We start from the raw sequence: 15,205 nt of genomic DNA, 5'->3' as shown, positions 1-15,205 counted from the left end.
TCCCTTCCCTCGGCCCCCCAGCCCCTCCCCGCCCAGCCTCACCTTATAGATCTGGCTGTTCTCTTCATGGGCCGAGCCCCGGGCATGCAGCTGCATCTTCTCCTTGCTATTGGACTCAAAGTCACAGATGTTGCAGCGCAGGTGCAGCGGGGAGACAGATCCATATGGAGCCCCCTCTCCCAGGGGCATCGGGGAGGGGGCGCCCAGGGCCCCACCACCCTCCCGCAGGTGGGCCGCCAGCTGGTACTTCTGAGCGTGTTTGTCCGTCTTGAGGTGGAGCTGGAAGTTGGCCTTGAGCTGGGTGCCGTAGCAGCAGAGCTTGCAGCGGTGGGTGTCGCCGGCCACCTCCTTCCACTCGGCTTCGGGGAGGCTGCGGCCTACGCTGCAGTGGTAGAGCAGCAGCTCCAGGCTGTCCGTGCTGAAGGCCTGGCACACCAGGCAGCGGAATACCTTCAGGGACGGGCTGTCCTCTGGGGGCGGCGAGGTGGGCAGGCCGTCGGACGAGGAGCCCAGGAGCTGACTTGGAGGCAGGTGGGCATCAGGGGAGAGGCTGCCGGGGGCTGGGGGACGGAGACAGATCAGTGGCCCGAGGAAGGCACAGGGCAGGGCCACTCTGCAATGCGGGGAGGTGGGTTAATGAGGGGGGTTATGGTTGTTACCTAAGTGGGTGGTTGGCCGTTGGGAGAGAACAGGAGGTAGAGCTTGGCTCCAGGGGAGGGGAGAAGGGGAGCAAGGAACAGGGCGCACGGAGCTTACCAGGTGTGGGGAACTTGCGGGCAGGTGCTCCAAGGTGGTGGAAGCCATTGAGAAGCAGCTGGGCTTCCAGGGGCTTGTCGGGCCTCATCCCGGGGCCAGGCAAGGGGGCCTGGGGCTGCCCCAGGGCCTGGGGCCCAAAGTATGGAAAGAGTTCAGGCGCGTTGGGCGGGGCAGCCCCTGGTGGGGGAGGCGGGCCCGGCCCCACCAGCCCAGGAGGCAGGCCCAGCGGCAGGCCCTGGTGCAGCATCAGCACGTTCTGCATGTGCTTCTCGGAGGTCATGTGGATGCGCAGGTTGCGGGAGATGTTGGTCTCGTAGCTGCACACCTTGCACTGCCAGGACGATTTGGTCTTGGGCTCTTTGTCCCCGGTGGAGGGCGGCAGGGAGGCCTCTGGGGGACTTCCCTGCCCGCCACCGCCACCACCTCCACCTCCACCGCTGCCGCCGCAGCCGCCGGCGGGTGCCGCCTGGAAGCCCTGCAGGTTGGCGAGGTGCTTGTCCGACTGCATGTGGATGCTGAGGTTGCCCTTGGTGGTGGTGGAGTAGTTGCAGACGTCGCAGCGGTAGGGCTTGTAGCCGCAGTTGTAGCTCTCCCCGCGGGCGAGGCGCGGGTGGGCGCCCCCGGCGCTGCAGTAGCTGCACTGACTGTTGCTCTCGGGGTGCTTTTCCCGCATGTGCACGTCCAGGGTCTGCTGGTACTTGTAGTGCCAGTTGCACTTGGGACACTTGAGTGTCTTGCAGGAGTTGCGTGAGTGTAGCAGGGACATGTGGCTGGACAGGCTGAGGCCCTGGAAGGCCGCAGGGACTGGGGTGTAGTCGTCAGCGAGGCGGTAGGGCTGGGGTGGCTCACTGGGGTCTTCCGGGGAGCCCACGGGGGCGGGGAGAGTGCCCCCCTCCTTGGAGGTGGGTGAGCTTTGGTTGAGTGGGGGGCAGGGCCCTCCATCCTCGTCCTGCGCCTCAGGGAACCAGTCTGGCCCTGCCTCGCCTGCTGCTCCTGGCGATTCTTTGGCTTGGGTTGGGCTGGGGTCCCAGGTGGCCGGGGTTGTGGCTGGGGAGGGTGGGCTGAGGGCCATGACTTCTTCAGTGGGGAGGACGAGGGCCTGGACTCTTGCCTCGGGGGAGCCAACCTCGGTCTGGGCTGCGTTCGCCTCTGCGTTGACCGTGCTGCCGTCGTGAGGGGCTATCTCCGGAGGGGCGCGGGCAGGGGGTTTTGGTTCCAGAAAGCTCATGAGGGCCGTGCAGCCCTTGTCCCCCTCCCAGAGCACAGCTGGGCTGCCCGGCAGGCCCTGGTGTTGGGCAGGGCTTAGCGTCACCCCGTGAGACTGTGCGTGGCTCCCGAAGGCCTGGGGCCTGCCGAAGCCCAGGCGGCACAGGAGGCAGAGCCAGAAGGGCGCCGGGTGGCCTCCCCCGCCACTCCCTGTGGGGCCATCTTTGGGATCTCCGGGTGGGTTGGGAGCCAGCCGGTAGCTCCAGAAGGCTCCATCCCTTTCCTCACAGGCGTCCGGAGATGGCGCTGAGGTATCCTGGGACAGAATTTGGTCAGAAGAGCTAAAGCCTTGGGTTGGGTCAAAGCCACGTTGGACATGAAGGGCAGTGAGGTGTGTGGGGGGCGGCTGGGCAAGGAGGGGCAGGCCGGGCTCCTGCTCGCCGCCTGCCTCGCCCCAGGGAAAGCCCTTTGGTAACAGGAGGTCACTGCCGCCTGGCAGGGGCAGCGTGGCCACCAGGTAGGCATCCCCGCCCGCCGTGAAGAACAAGTGGTTGCTTAGGTCCAGGGGAGGGAGCCCTCCTTCCTGCTCCTGCTCCTGGTCCACCCCGGGGCCTTCGGCTAGGAAGCCGCCACTGCCAGACTCTCCCTGGGGCTCCCCAGTCTCCTTTGGTGGGACGAGGCCACAGCCCGACTCTGAGGGCTGTCCCCCCGGCTCTGAGGGCCTCATGCTCTCAGAGCTGGAGGGGACAGCAGGGGGATCTTTGGTGACAGGATCAGAGGGGGTGCCGCAGGAGGCGGGGTCCGGAGCTGGGGATGGGGCATTGTGCCGGGGAGAGGGGGTGGTGCCGGTGGGAGAGGCTGAGTTAAGGGTGGCCATCGTAGACGGAGGAGTGCTGGGGGTTCATTTCAGCGCGACAGCCAGGGACCTGCAGGGAAACATGGAGAAAGCAGTGCCGTGAGGCTGCGGGGCCCCATCCTGCTCCCTGAACACCACACGCAGGCGCCCACTCAGCAGCCTGCCGCGTCACACGGCTTCTAGCGAACATGTCGGAAGTCACAACTCTTTGTTTCTCCCTGTCCTTCCCATCTTGAAAGTTGGCACCTACACTAATCCACCTGCCTCAGCTGCAACCTTCGTGTTCTCTCAGCTTCTGCTAAGTCCACTCACCTCCCCCACAAGCACCGCCCTGGCCTGGCTGTTTATCATCTCTTCCCTGGACAAACACAGCAAACTCCACGTCGACCCCTGGTTTCCAACGTTGCCCTACGATGTATTCCCTCCACTCAGCAGCCAGAATGCTCTTTTCATTTTCAATTATGAAAATGCAAACATAGCTAAGAGTAGGCCAAATTAGTACACAGAACACCCTTACAACCCACCTCCCTGCTTCAACAGTTATCAACCCGGGGCCAGTGCTGTGGTGCAGCGGGTTAAGCTTGCAATACCAGCATTCCATGTTCAAGCTCTGGTTTGAGTCCTGGCTCTTCGCTTCCGATCCAGCTCCCTGCTAGTGTGTCTGAGAAGGAAGCAGAAGATGGCCCAAGTGCTTGAGCCCTTGCCATCCACGTGGGAGACCTGGACAGAGTTCCTGGCTCCCGCTGTTGTCCTGGCCATTTGGGGAATGAACCAGTAGATGATGCTGTTTCCGTTTCTCCCTTCCTGCCCCCTGTAATTCTGCCTTTCAAATAGATAAATAAATCTTCACAAAAAATTTATCAATCCATGGCCTACCTTGTCTCATCTATATCCTCACCCACTTCCCTGCCTTTTGTGCATTGTTTAGAAGCAAATTTCAGGCATCCTAAAAAACTCATCTTTTAGTTAATCATACTGTATTCTGCTTAAAACCCACCAGTGACTTCTCATGGCACTGTGACTCAAATCTAAACTCTTCCTGATCTACAAAAAGGTCCTTCTGAACCATCTCTCGCTCTCCAAGCCGCCCTGCCAGCTCGCTCCAGCCCACTGGCTTTCCTCCTGATTCTCAAACACACCAAGTTCATGGCCACCTTCAGGCCCTTGCCCCGTGCTTACTCAGCCTGGCCGACTGCCCAGTCTCTGTGTGGTGGCCCCTTGACGTTCAGTTCTGTGCTTAAACACCACTTCCGCAAGGGCAGCTGGGTGGCTGCTGGTCACCACACCAGCTGGGATGCCCACATCCCAGAGCAGAGAGTGTGGGTTCGGATCCCTGGCTGTACTTCGGATCCATTCCAGCTTTCCCGGATAGGCAGTGGCAATGGCTCAAGTAGTTGGGTCCTCATCACCCACATGGGAGACCCACACTGAGTTCCCAGCTCCTGGCTTTGGGACCAGTTGTGGGCATTTAGGAAGTTAACCAGTAGGTGGGAACTCTCTCTCTCTCTCAAGCAAATAAATAAAAATTATAAACAAATATCTCCTCCAACAGGTCTTTCCTCTCGACAGAAGCTGAATCAGTCCCAGAGTTACTTTCTTCAGCGATCTTGTGCTACCTGGTATTCCCAGTGTTCCTAGAAGGTGAGTTCTATCAGAGCAGGCACCTTGTGCTTCCCTGACTGCTCTGTCGTGAGCACAGTCAATGTTTGTCTTTTGAAGGGGTGAACTCTGGGAAGACCCTCAGATTCTGGCCAGAGAGAAGCCACAACTGACTCCCCCTGGCCCGTGGGCACTGTGCGGTTGTCTGGTGCCTTCTAGATCTATCTTTGGTTTCAACCATGTGGAATACGTGGGAGCTTCCTCAGCCAGTTGAAAGACAACAGCTTGCACGCTGCCTTCTCCTCCCCCAAAAGATATAATAACATGTGACAGTGCTAATGTTACTGACGGCTAGTATGGCACACACATCATGCTTTGCGTCAACTATTCACTCTCACAAGGGCAACCCTATTTTATAGATGATTCAGGCAGCCAACGAAAGAGGTCAGATGAGCTGCTGATGACCACACAGCTCCAAGGTGGCGGAACCAGAAAAGTACCGGCTAGGCACAGGGTTCTCCCCACGCGGTGGCCTGGGCCCCTCCTCCTGCCAGACCGTCCCTCAGACCCAATACAGGCAAACAGGAGCCTTGCCAGGCCTGGAAGTCAGGATTCCTGGTTGCCTGCCACTGACCAGAAGCACCAAGTCTCCCAGCTACTCCCCAGATTTCCCCAGGCCTCCATACCTTACCACTCCCAGGTGCCAACAGCCCATCTACCTCCTTCCCAGCTCTCCCCAGGCCCTAACAGCAGCTGGCCGATGAGCACACTTCCGGAGTTCTGTCCAGAGGGCTTCAGGGAAGGGTGGAGGGCACGGCTTCACTTTCCTTGGGCCACCTCCAGATTTCTGGTTTGGGAATGGGTTCCTGGGTCTGGTCCCAAGCAGCCTGCAGGCCCCTATTCCCTTCCCTCCTCCAGGGGGTCCAGCCAGGCGTGAAGTCATAGCCATTAAGAAGCTCCAGAGGGGCTGGATTAGCATGCTAATGAAAATGCAAATCAGTACCTGGGTGGAGGGAATGGAGAGGTGGGGGGAACTGGAGAATCCAAAGGGAAGTGAAGGAATTGGACAGAGAGGACCAGAGAGAGAGAGAGAGAGAGAGAGAGACTCTCCAGGTGTGGGAGAGATTGCTCTCACAGAAGCCCTGGTGGGAAGAAGGTACACGGGTTCGTGAGGGTCTGATGTTCCACTCAATCCTAGAAGCTGGGGCCCTACCATCTTTCACTACCCTACCTGGTGGGAAGAAACCACCTGGCCAGAGGAGCCCGTGTGGGTCCTGCCACTGAGTGGGTGCAGCTGGACACGAGTGGGTGTGGGTGCAGTCTCCCAGCTGGCCAGCAGTAGCCCCCCCCCCCCCCCCCCCGCCTACTGGGAGCAGACTCCGCGGCCGGACTCTCTCTCTAAGATGTCGACTTCCCAGGACAAAGACGGCCGGTTCCTGGCTAGAAACTAAAGGAGCTAAGCTCTTGGCTAGCTCCTGGGTGAGACCCAGATCTGTCCAGGGCAGGTTGGGAGCTGTTTAAAATTGCAAATGTCTCCCCCACCTCCCAACCTGCCCCTCCTTCTCTTCAGGAAAGAATTTCAATTGCAAATTTATCTCTGCCTCAGTGCATCCCTCCCCAGCCCCCCCACGGCCCCCAACTCCCCCTCCCCCCTCCCCCCTTGCTCTCCCATCACCCACTATTTATCACAAACCCTTAGCTGCAGCAATTATTTTTTCACTTTTTTTTTTCTCCTTCCATTTCCTCTTTCCTCCTCCTCCTCCATCTTTTCTTCCTTCCCTCTCTGAATCTGTGTCCCTCTCTGTCCCTTCCTACTTGCCCTGGAGATGGTGCGGAAACAGGACAGGCCTAAGAGTCACCCCCTTCCTGCCACCCCGGGGTGTGGGCCAAGATGCTGTCAGCTTCCCCCAGACCCCCTGCCCTTCTGAGCCTGGCTTCCTAGAGGGCACCTCCTCTCCCAGGGGACCCGGGGGTGGGGGTGGGGGAGAGGGAAGGTGACTCCTGGAAGGCCCTGACGCCCCAGCCTGGAAAGGAGGGGTGGAGGAAGAGGGCAGGTGCGGTGTGGAGTGGGGAACTGTCCACTGGGGAGAGGCGCGGCCCGGGGCTGGTGCAGAGCAGAGGGGTTAGGGGAGCCGAGCAGGCGGTGGCGGCGGTGTGATTAGAGGAGATTGATGTGAAGGGGCGCCACAGACGGCAGAGAGAGTCAATAAAACGAGAGGATCACATTAGAGGCGACAGAGAGAGCTTTAAATTACAAGGCTGCTGCCACTGAGGGGGATGGGAGGAGGGAGGCCAGGAGCCGAGGGAGGAGGGTGGAGAGTTGTGAGGGTGCAGTCCTCCCCCGAGATGAATCTTCCAGCTCCCAACTGGCCCCAGGCTCCAGGGCGCCCTTGCTGCCCCTTCCTCCTTCCCTCCCTCCCTCGTGCATCGGAGCTGAGAAACCCCAGGCCGCTCCCTGCTCTCTCTGGCACCACCTCTCCCCGCTGCCCGCCACCGCCCTCTGGTTATTGCGCTGGAAGACATCTCTCAGAGCTCAGCTGGGGAGCCAGTGTCCCCCACCCCCAAGTCATGATTCCTGAACTGCAGGAGGTGGGCAGAGAAAGGAAGACAGGGCATCCATGAGGCAGCACCGCACACAGCAGGGCCCGGCAAACCGCGGGGCGGGGGCGGGGGTGTTATACAGGACAGCCCACACGACCCGGATGTGAAGTTGCAAGAACAGAGAGGGAAAGCGGAGAAGGCAGGCTCTGAGAGCAAGCTGGGCAGCGGAAACACGGTGAGACCCCCCAAACCAGAGAATTTACAAGCAACAAAGGGCCAAGGGTGAAATGATGCTTGGGTGAGGAGCCGGGAGCCACGCTGGCTTGCAGGGCAGGAGGTGCAGTAGACCTGGGGTGCTTCCTGCAGAGCAGCCAGCTAGACCTGGACTCCTTGGTGCAACCCCCCTCCCACCTCCGGCGGCGGATGAGAAACACTACTGCTCCCTGGTGGTCACAGAGGGAACAACACAGAGGAGGGGGCCTATCAGAAAGGGGGCAGAGTGTCTCCAATGGCGCTTCAAAAAACAAAGGCCCCTGTTTTGTCCTTGTGTCCAAACCCAACGACATGGCTGAAGCTTTCCTATGCAAGCCTGTCAGAGGGCAGCATGGTTTGCTTACAGTTTGCATACAATGATTTCCACACCGGAGCCTTCCAGGTGTGTTTGTCTTTCCAACTGTCCTAGCTCCTGCTTCCCTTATTCAGAGGCCCTCTGCAGAACCTTCTCTTTCTCCTCTCCCTCTGAGATTCCTGCCCAAAGCACTGCTCTCTTCCAGCTCCTTCTGCCCTCACCTCTCTCCCCTCTTTGTCTCAACCTGTGGCGTTCAAGTGCAGGCTGCCTGCAGGGAGGGGAAAGACAAGCAAGAGAGATGAGTTTGTGCACCCCTACTTCAGGGGGCCCGTCTGACATAAACAGCAAAGAACCTCTCGCCAGCAGAGCCTCGTGGTTTTTAGGCAGTGAGAGAACAGGCGGTTTGGATCCATGCAGACCCAGGCTCAGTCCCAGCTTCCCCTTAGGAAGTTCCCTAGCAAGCTTCACTCCTCTTCTGACCAGGATCAGTCACCGAATCTCTGCCCTTTGCAGCCAAGGGCAGAGCCTCAGGGTTTAAATCTAGCCCTCCTGACCGCAGAGGTACTTCCGACTGTCCCTCTTGTCTTGGTGCTGGGCCTGCTGACACCCGTGATCCCAGGCAAAGAGCAGAAGGTTTGCCCAGGCTCACACTTGGACCGGGCGCAGAAGCCACGGGCACCTGCATCAGAATTATTGTGGCCTCTCCTTGCATTTATTTATTTATTTATTTGACAGGTAGAGTTATAGACAGTGAGAGAGAGAGAGACAGAGAGAAAGGTCTTCCTTCTGTTGGTTCACTCCCCAGATGGCCGCTACGGCCGGCGCTGCACCAATCCGAAGCCAGGAGCCAGGTGCTTCTCCTGGTCTCCCATGTGGGTGCAGGGCCCAAGGACCTGGGCCATCCTCCACTGCCTTCCCAGGCCACAGCAGAGAGCTGGACTGGAAGAGGAGCAGCCGGGACAGAATCCGGTGCCCATATGGGATGCCGGCGCCGCAGGTGGAGGATTAACCAAGTGAGCCACGGCACTGGCCCCCTCTTCTTGCATTTTAAAACTAATTTTCTCTGCCTCTAAACCTGGTCCTCTACATTGAAAAACAAGACAAACACTAACTCTATTCCTGCATGTAAACTCTACCTACCTATCCCAGATCTCTGCTTTCCTGCTCCTACAAATATTTAGGGAGCAAGCACTTATTGTTGTGCAACCTGTTTTGTCAGAGAGAGAGAATGAATGAATGAATGAATGAATGAGTAAGGCAGCAATGAAACACACAAGCAGGAGAAGTTCACGGAGTGTGTAAACAAAAGTGACAGGGAGGAAGGGAGGGTGGGGCAGGGCAAGTCTGCTTCCCGATGTGCCCAGGTAAACATGGACGCTCTGCCCAGCCTCCCAGCTCTGGCAACACAATGGGCAGGTGGCCTGTCCCCTTGCAAGATGCTTAAAGGTGGGCATGGGAGGACCGAGTGAGATATGGAAAGGGGAGGCTCAGGGGAAGAAGCTGGCGGTGGACGGTGGACGCAGAGTAGACAGGGGCGGAAGGGAAGTGCATTTGTTGAAGTGAGCGTAGAGCGCCCGCTGCTGCGGGGAGTGGGTGTCCAGGGCAGGAGAGCAGTGTGGAGCTGTCTGATCTTACAGCGCCCTGGAGACGCGAGGCCCTGCGGTTCTACATACCTCAAGCTCGGACGACCACGTCCGAGAACCAGCCCAGAACCTCCCCCACCCAGTTCCGCAGGAACACTTGGGCATGGGCAGGCAGGGACTGCGCCCTTGCATCCAGAATCAGGTTCCTCTCTGGTGCTGGCACCGGGGACTTGCGTAGACGACAATGATCGCCCTGAGCTTGCATGGAACTGCAGGCAATCCTTCTATAATTATGTGGAAAGATACCACTGTAAGTGACTGTGTATATAAGTCGGTCTGGCTCTCTGACTGCATGAACCCGTAATGTGCAATGACTCCATTTAAATACTTTTACAACAACTATACACGCTGGGCATCCCTAACCTCAAAATCCACAATCGTCTAAAATCATCTAATGCATTATGAGCCTGATGTGGTATAACATACAGAGAATCCCACACCTGTGTTCACGTGATGGGTCACAGTCAACGTGTGTTGGCCTGGTGGTTGAGATATGGATTGAGATGCCATATAGAGTGCCTGGGTTTGAGTCTCAGCCCAAGCGTTTGGCTTCCTGCCACTCACACTGGAGACAGGCTTGAGTTCCCCACTCTGGGCTTTGGCTTAGCCCAGCCTCTGCTGGTGCAGGCATTTGGAGAGTAGACCAGTAGAGGGGGAGGGGGGCCCTCTCTGCCTACCTGCCTCTGTTTCTCTGTCTCTTGAATAAATTTTCAATATGCAGCTATGCTAAAAGATGTTTTAAAAAAGTTACCTTTAAGTTGTGTAAAAGATATACATGAAACATAAATGAATTTCATGTTTAGACTTGGGTTCCATCCCTAAGCCATCTCGTTATGTATGTGCAAATACATGCAAATTTAAAATTCCAAGAGGTAGATATTTGGTGCAGTATGTAAGACACTCGCATCCCATATTGGAGTGCCCGGGTCCAGGTCCTGGCCCTGCTTCTGCCCCAGCTTTTTGCTAACGTACATCCTGGGAGGCAGCAGGCGATGCCTTGAGTACTTGGGTCCCTGCCACCCAACCGAATTGAGTTCTTGGTTTCTGACTTCAGCCTGGCCCTGCATGCTCATGTGGCTGTTACAGGCATTTGGGGAGTGAACCAATGGATGAAGGATCTCTCTCTCTCTCTCCCCCTTTCAAATAAATATAAACAATCATTTTTAAAATCAAAAATATTTCCCAAGCATCTTGGATAAAAAGTACTCAGCCTGCACCTGCAGCACTGCTCAGATGTGGGCCACGCACCAAGCCGGCACCGGGCCGAGCCCCAGGAAGCGCGGCCTCCCGACTCCCTCACCAGTCTGACGCAGAGCTCCAGCTCTTCCTTCTGACAAACATGGACAGATTCTGAAGATCTCCCACTTAGAAAGACGCAGAGCCAAGACCGGCACTCGGCTCCTGAGTGACTCTGGAAGCGCCCAGCCGTGGGCTGGTTTGCGTTTGAGCGAGGTCTGGGACTCTGAGCATGCTACTCTGCCCCCAAGTGTGCTGCCTTGCGCACAGGTGCTGCTGCGCTCCTCTTGGAGCTGGAAGGCAGCGATGCTGCCTGCCTCCACCTTAGTTTCTCTCTTAGCACAAGATGGACCAGAACAGGATCACTGCTCTGTGCGAGCTCCAGGGGGCGCCATTCACACTGCAGTCTATGCAGGGGCACTGAGTCTGCGTGTGTGGGTGGGGGTGGGGGGGTGTTTGTGTGACAGAGAGGTGGCGGCGGGAAGGCGGATATCACAGGTGAGGTTATCCAGACGATGTGTGTGCCACATTCGGTTATCCATATCAGTATATGAACATCAGATAAGCAGGCTGGTGTTAGTGAAAAACACAGCCTTTCAGAGTCAGACAGACTTGGAATCAAATTCTCCTTCCAGTTCTAACATGTAAATGACCTTAGCTCAGTTGCTTAAAGCCTCAGTTCAGTTTCTTCCTGTAGAGAATGGGGAATAGTCCCTCATGGAGTCGTATCTGTGGAGGTGATCATTAGTGAGACTGGCACTTTGGATGTGATCAATAAATGGAAACAATAATTATTCATCCGCACGCCTTATTTCCTGGGTTAGGGGTGTGTGTGTGTGTGTTTACTGCTTTCTGCCCATGCGTGTGTAGCCCTGAGGAGCAAGTCTTTGGGGTTGGTGAAGGTGCACCAGAACCAGCTGGGTCCTCCCCGTTACACCTGTGCGGGCCTGGTCAGCAGCAGGATGTCCTGTGTGGGTGCGTTGCTGTGTGTCTGTAAGTACCTGGCGGCCTGGCTGGCACGGGCGTGTTTGGGGTGGTGGTAATTACTGGGATGGCCCAGCCCTAATGAGTGTGATCTCGTTACACTCTCGCCGCCTCTAATGGAGCTAACCTCATTTCACAGCCATTAGAGATGGAGATGAGGCCCCGCCCACAGGCCCCGCCAGCTGCAGCTCTCTCCCTCCGGCTCACCGACACTCCGTGCCACCTCTCGGTCTCCCTCCCGCGCTCCTCCGGGCAGGTTTCCCTCTGCTGTTCCCCATTGTTCTTTTCCCTGCCCGGCAGGCAGTCCACACCTCTCTCCTTTCCCCTCCTCCCTCCTCTCCCCCATCCCTGGGTCCTGCTTCCCTGCGCTCCACTCACCCTCCCCTCTTCTCTCAAGCCCATTTGTCCATCTCTCCATCCGATTTCCCACACCCTCCCCCGCCCTCCACTGCTGCTGTCTCTCCCCTCCCCCACATTGCCCTGTCTGGCCAAAGGACAAATCTCAAGGGGAAACCAGCAAAGACAAACAAGGAGCAGTGACTTCATTATCATCGTTAATTTGCCACTTCAGTTCCTCCCACAAGGGTCAAAGCCAGCAAGGCTTGAACTCAGGACTGAGGCAGAGACGGAGACCGGTGGCCTGGCTTTTCCGCTTTCTGGTCTCACATAACCACACTTCCTCCTTCCTCCTCCTCAGCCCTCTTTACTTCCAAGTGTGTGGGTGGGTGGGGGTCGGAGGTCAGGCTTCCTGTTTTCTCTCCAGTATCTCTTATTCTTCACAGCCTACTCCTTCCCCCCATCCCCCAGCAAATTGTCACTCAGGTGAAGTCACCTTCGTCCCTGTCACACTCCCCTCTTCTCTCTGCCCAGTCTACCCAGAACCTTTTCCTTGTCCGTCCCTGGCCTTCTCACTTCCTAACCTCAAATGCACCTTCTTTCCCCAAGAGCGCCAGTGTTTGGGGACCCCACAGCCTGCAGAGGCTGGCAATGGGCAGAAGGAAGGCATCTGTGGCCAGGCACACAGGACACGGGACGGAGACCACCGCCACAGAGCAGGGGGCTCTGAATCAAGGGGAGCAGCAAACCCGAGACTCATATCCAAGACTCAAGAACCCAGCCAACAACACCAGAGGCAGAGGGCCTTGGGCTTCAGACTTGGTTACAGGAAGCAGGATTGGCGACAACACAAGAAATGAAAAAATCAAGGATGGAAATAGCGTTTAACCCACCAGTTCCTGTTCTACCCCTCCCTCCTTCCCTGAGAAGCCAAGTGACTGGCAATTGACTCCTGACCTTTAGCCCAAGCCCAGCCCCAAAGGGAGAGGCGGAGGGTAGCTAGCTATGGCTGCAGGAGGCACTAGGGACAGGGAAGATTTCGGCCCACACCCATCGTGCCCCACTGACTGCCCATCTGCAGGCTCCCTAGGACCAGACCCTCCGTGCACAGGCCCCTATGCATGCAAGGTTCCAATGGAATGCCAAGGCCTGAGTAATCCCACACTCCTGCCAAAACACACCTGCTCTCATTGGACTTTTGAAAGGAAACACACACACAAAACCAGACTGTTGCAGAGTGCTGAGCTGCATTGGTAGCCATCAAAGATGTCTCCCGCCCTGCATTTGCAACCCCCCACATCCAGGGAATAGCTTGGTGGCAGGAACCAGAGTGGATCTCAGCCCTGTTGCTCCCTCACACATGGGCCCTGCTCTCTGGATGGAAGGGCCACTGACAGCCAGTGGGATTACCTCAGGGGAGGAAGTGCCCTCCAAACCTGACACCCCTGCCTCACTGGCCTGGGGTGGAGGAGGCGTGGGCAGGCAGTCCCTCCCCACCACGGCCCCCTCTGGCATTCCCCAGAGAGGCCAGGGGGTTCTGGGAATGTGGGTGGTGGGATGACTGAGCTTAGTGCGAGGAGCCCGAGAAGAAAGATGGAAAAATCAATGAAATGAGTTTCTAACGGTGAGGTAAAGGACCGCAGTGTCGACAGCCTGTCGCCTGCCGCAAAATATGAGCTGCCCAAGTCTGTGGCAGCGGCTGACAGTGCACACAGTCACCACGTCCTCCCTTCACGCCCCCGCCCCCGGCCCCTTCCACAGCTGCCCTGGGCTCTAGGCAGTGGGCAGCAGCCGGACGTGAAGGCTGACTTTCAGGGTTCTTTCCAGGGAGCCCTGGGCGGCAGTCACCTCTGCCGCCCCTGCCTTTAGCCCATGGGGCCACTGCTGGGCTTGGCCAGGTGTTGCTTGATGAAGTAGCCAGCGTGTCCACGCAGGTATGACCGATTCCACCCTTGGAGATGAGGTGGGAGTGCCACTTCCTATTCAGATTTGCTGACTCTTTTAGGAAACCACTCTCAACCTTCTCTGGAAACCGCCTCCCTCCCTTAGCCTCCTCCACCTCTTCCTCTGAGTTCCTAGGACTGTTCATTCATGGTTTTTTTTTTTTTTTTTCCTCCTGGAATCTCAAAAAAAAAAAAAAAAAAAAAAAGACTCCCCAAATCAACCCTGGCTGCCTCCAAGTGTGCCTATAACCCAAAGTCTGTCCTGTCTCAGCCTCAGATCTCTCCATCCCCGGGGAACGCCCCTCCAGCCCTTTCCCAACTTGCCCTTTTGTTTATGGGGGTGCTGGTGGGGGGCAAGAGTTAGTTAGGGGGCCAACTCCTCTCTTGAGCCTCTCCCTGTTAATTCCACATTGGATGACGCTGATTCAGCCTGTCCTGGGTAGCAGACGCTGTGCTAGGTGCTAGGAAACAACCGGAAGCCAGACAGACGCAGCCCCTTCTCGGGTGGTCATCGTGACCACCCTCAGCCTCTCACCAGACAGCTTAGCCTCTTGGACTAAAGGGACCCCTTTCCCTGTTCCTCTACCGCCGGATCCCACTGGGCCCCCTGGCAGCCCAGACCCCTCCCTCCTCTCTGTCCTTGCAACAGTGCACAGCCTCATCCAGCTCCCACTGCCACTCCCGGGCATTGCCAGCTCTAGCCTGCGTTCCCAAATCCAAAGCCAGCCTCAGCTCACACAAGCAGCCACTCTGCCTGCTGCTCACCGCGCTGCCTCCTTGCAGGTTCTGAAACTGCGTTTCCAGCTCTCGGCCTCCTCCCTTGCCTTCATCCCCTCCTCAATGCCCCTGGTCTCCCGAGGTCCCTCCCGTCAGGCTCTAACAACATTGCTTTGTGACAACTGTCATTCTGGGCTGAGAACAGCTCCCGAGAGAGAGGCAAGGCCACACTACCAGAGCCAGGAATCCCACAGATTTTACTCAGGCCCCAGCCCCACATGTGATGTAGCTCCCCCAGCAAAGCAGCAACGTGTTCCTGGATGCGTCTCAAGGTAACACCAGCTGCCTCTGACATCATGGAGGGAGGAACCTTGTCCGGTTGCCACGGCAACACGAGCAATTTATGACATCAGAGGCTTGAGGTCTTCGGTTCTCAAGGGGCCAGGAAGATTCAAGTTCCTGTCAGTGGAAGGAAAGGGGAATTCTACTTTTCATCTCTTTGCTGTGTTCTCCTGGCTTGGGAATAAGATGGGTAGGGAAGTGAGTGATCAGGCCCCTGGAATGACTGTGTGTGAGGTTCTCGCTCCCTCTCTTGGCCTGCTCTCTCTGTGTCCTCTCCCTCTCTGGACTTTCTCTTTTGGGGCTCAGCTCGGTGGCCCTGCTGCTGCGCCTTCTTTCCAAATCGCCCACCCCCTGCGGTGCTGTCTTTGCTTCAGCCCTGCTGTGCCCTCCTCACACCAGAGGCATCTGTTTCCTTTGATACCTCCTCCTCCCCTCTCCCCCGACCCGCAGAGCTGGCTCCACACAGCTCTGCTCAGCT

General features: G+C 57.4%; 1 protein-coding gene and 1 long non-coding RNA gene across 5 annotated transcripts in view; one reads left to right on the top strand and one right to left on the bottom strand.

Annotated features, from left to right (window-relative positions):
- Positions 1-13,895, top strand: part of LOC103351179 (uncharacterized) — a 31,233-nt gene extending 17,338 nt beyond the window's left edge. The window contains exons 6-7 of one of the 3 annotated variants that reach the window (XR_016217940.1): positions 4,371-4,459; positions 12,335-13,895. This is a non-coding gene — a long non-coding RNA (uncharacterized LOC103351179). Of the gene's footprint in view, positions 1-4,370; positions 4,460-4,537; positions 11,204-12,334 lie in introns of those variants that run through there. The other 2 variants (XR_016217938.1, XR_016217936.1) reach the window with 2 other exon arrangements.
- ZFHX2 (zinc finger homeobox 2) overlaps positions 1-15,205 on the bottom strand; it is a 28,876-nt gene that overhangs the window by 10,980 nt on the left and 2,691 nt on the right. For both annotated transcript variants that reach the window (XM_051822679.3, XM_051822682.3), the window contains exons 2-3: positions 757-2,888; positions 43-560 (exon numbers count right to left, since the gene is read on the bottom strand). In XM_051822679.3, coding sequence (XP_051678639.2) covers positions 43-560; positions 757-2,839 — 2,601 coding nt within the window. In that variant the 5' untranslated portion in view covers positions 2,840-2,888. The remainder of the gene's footprint in view (positions 1-42; positions 561-756; positions 2,889-15,205) is intronic.

The sequence above is a fragment of the Oryctolagus cuniculus genome, chromosome 12, assembly GCF_051225735.1.
Source record: "Oryctolagus cuniculus isolate XC-2025 breed Fujian yellow rabbit chromosome 12, ASM5122573v1, whole genome shotgun sequence".
Lineage (NCBI taxonomy): Eukaryota > Metazoa > Chordata > Mammalia > Lagomorpha > Leporidae > Oryctolagus > Oryctolagus cuniculus.
This window is presented reverse-complemented; position numbering and strand designations above follow the sequence as displayed.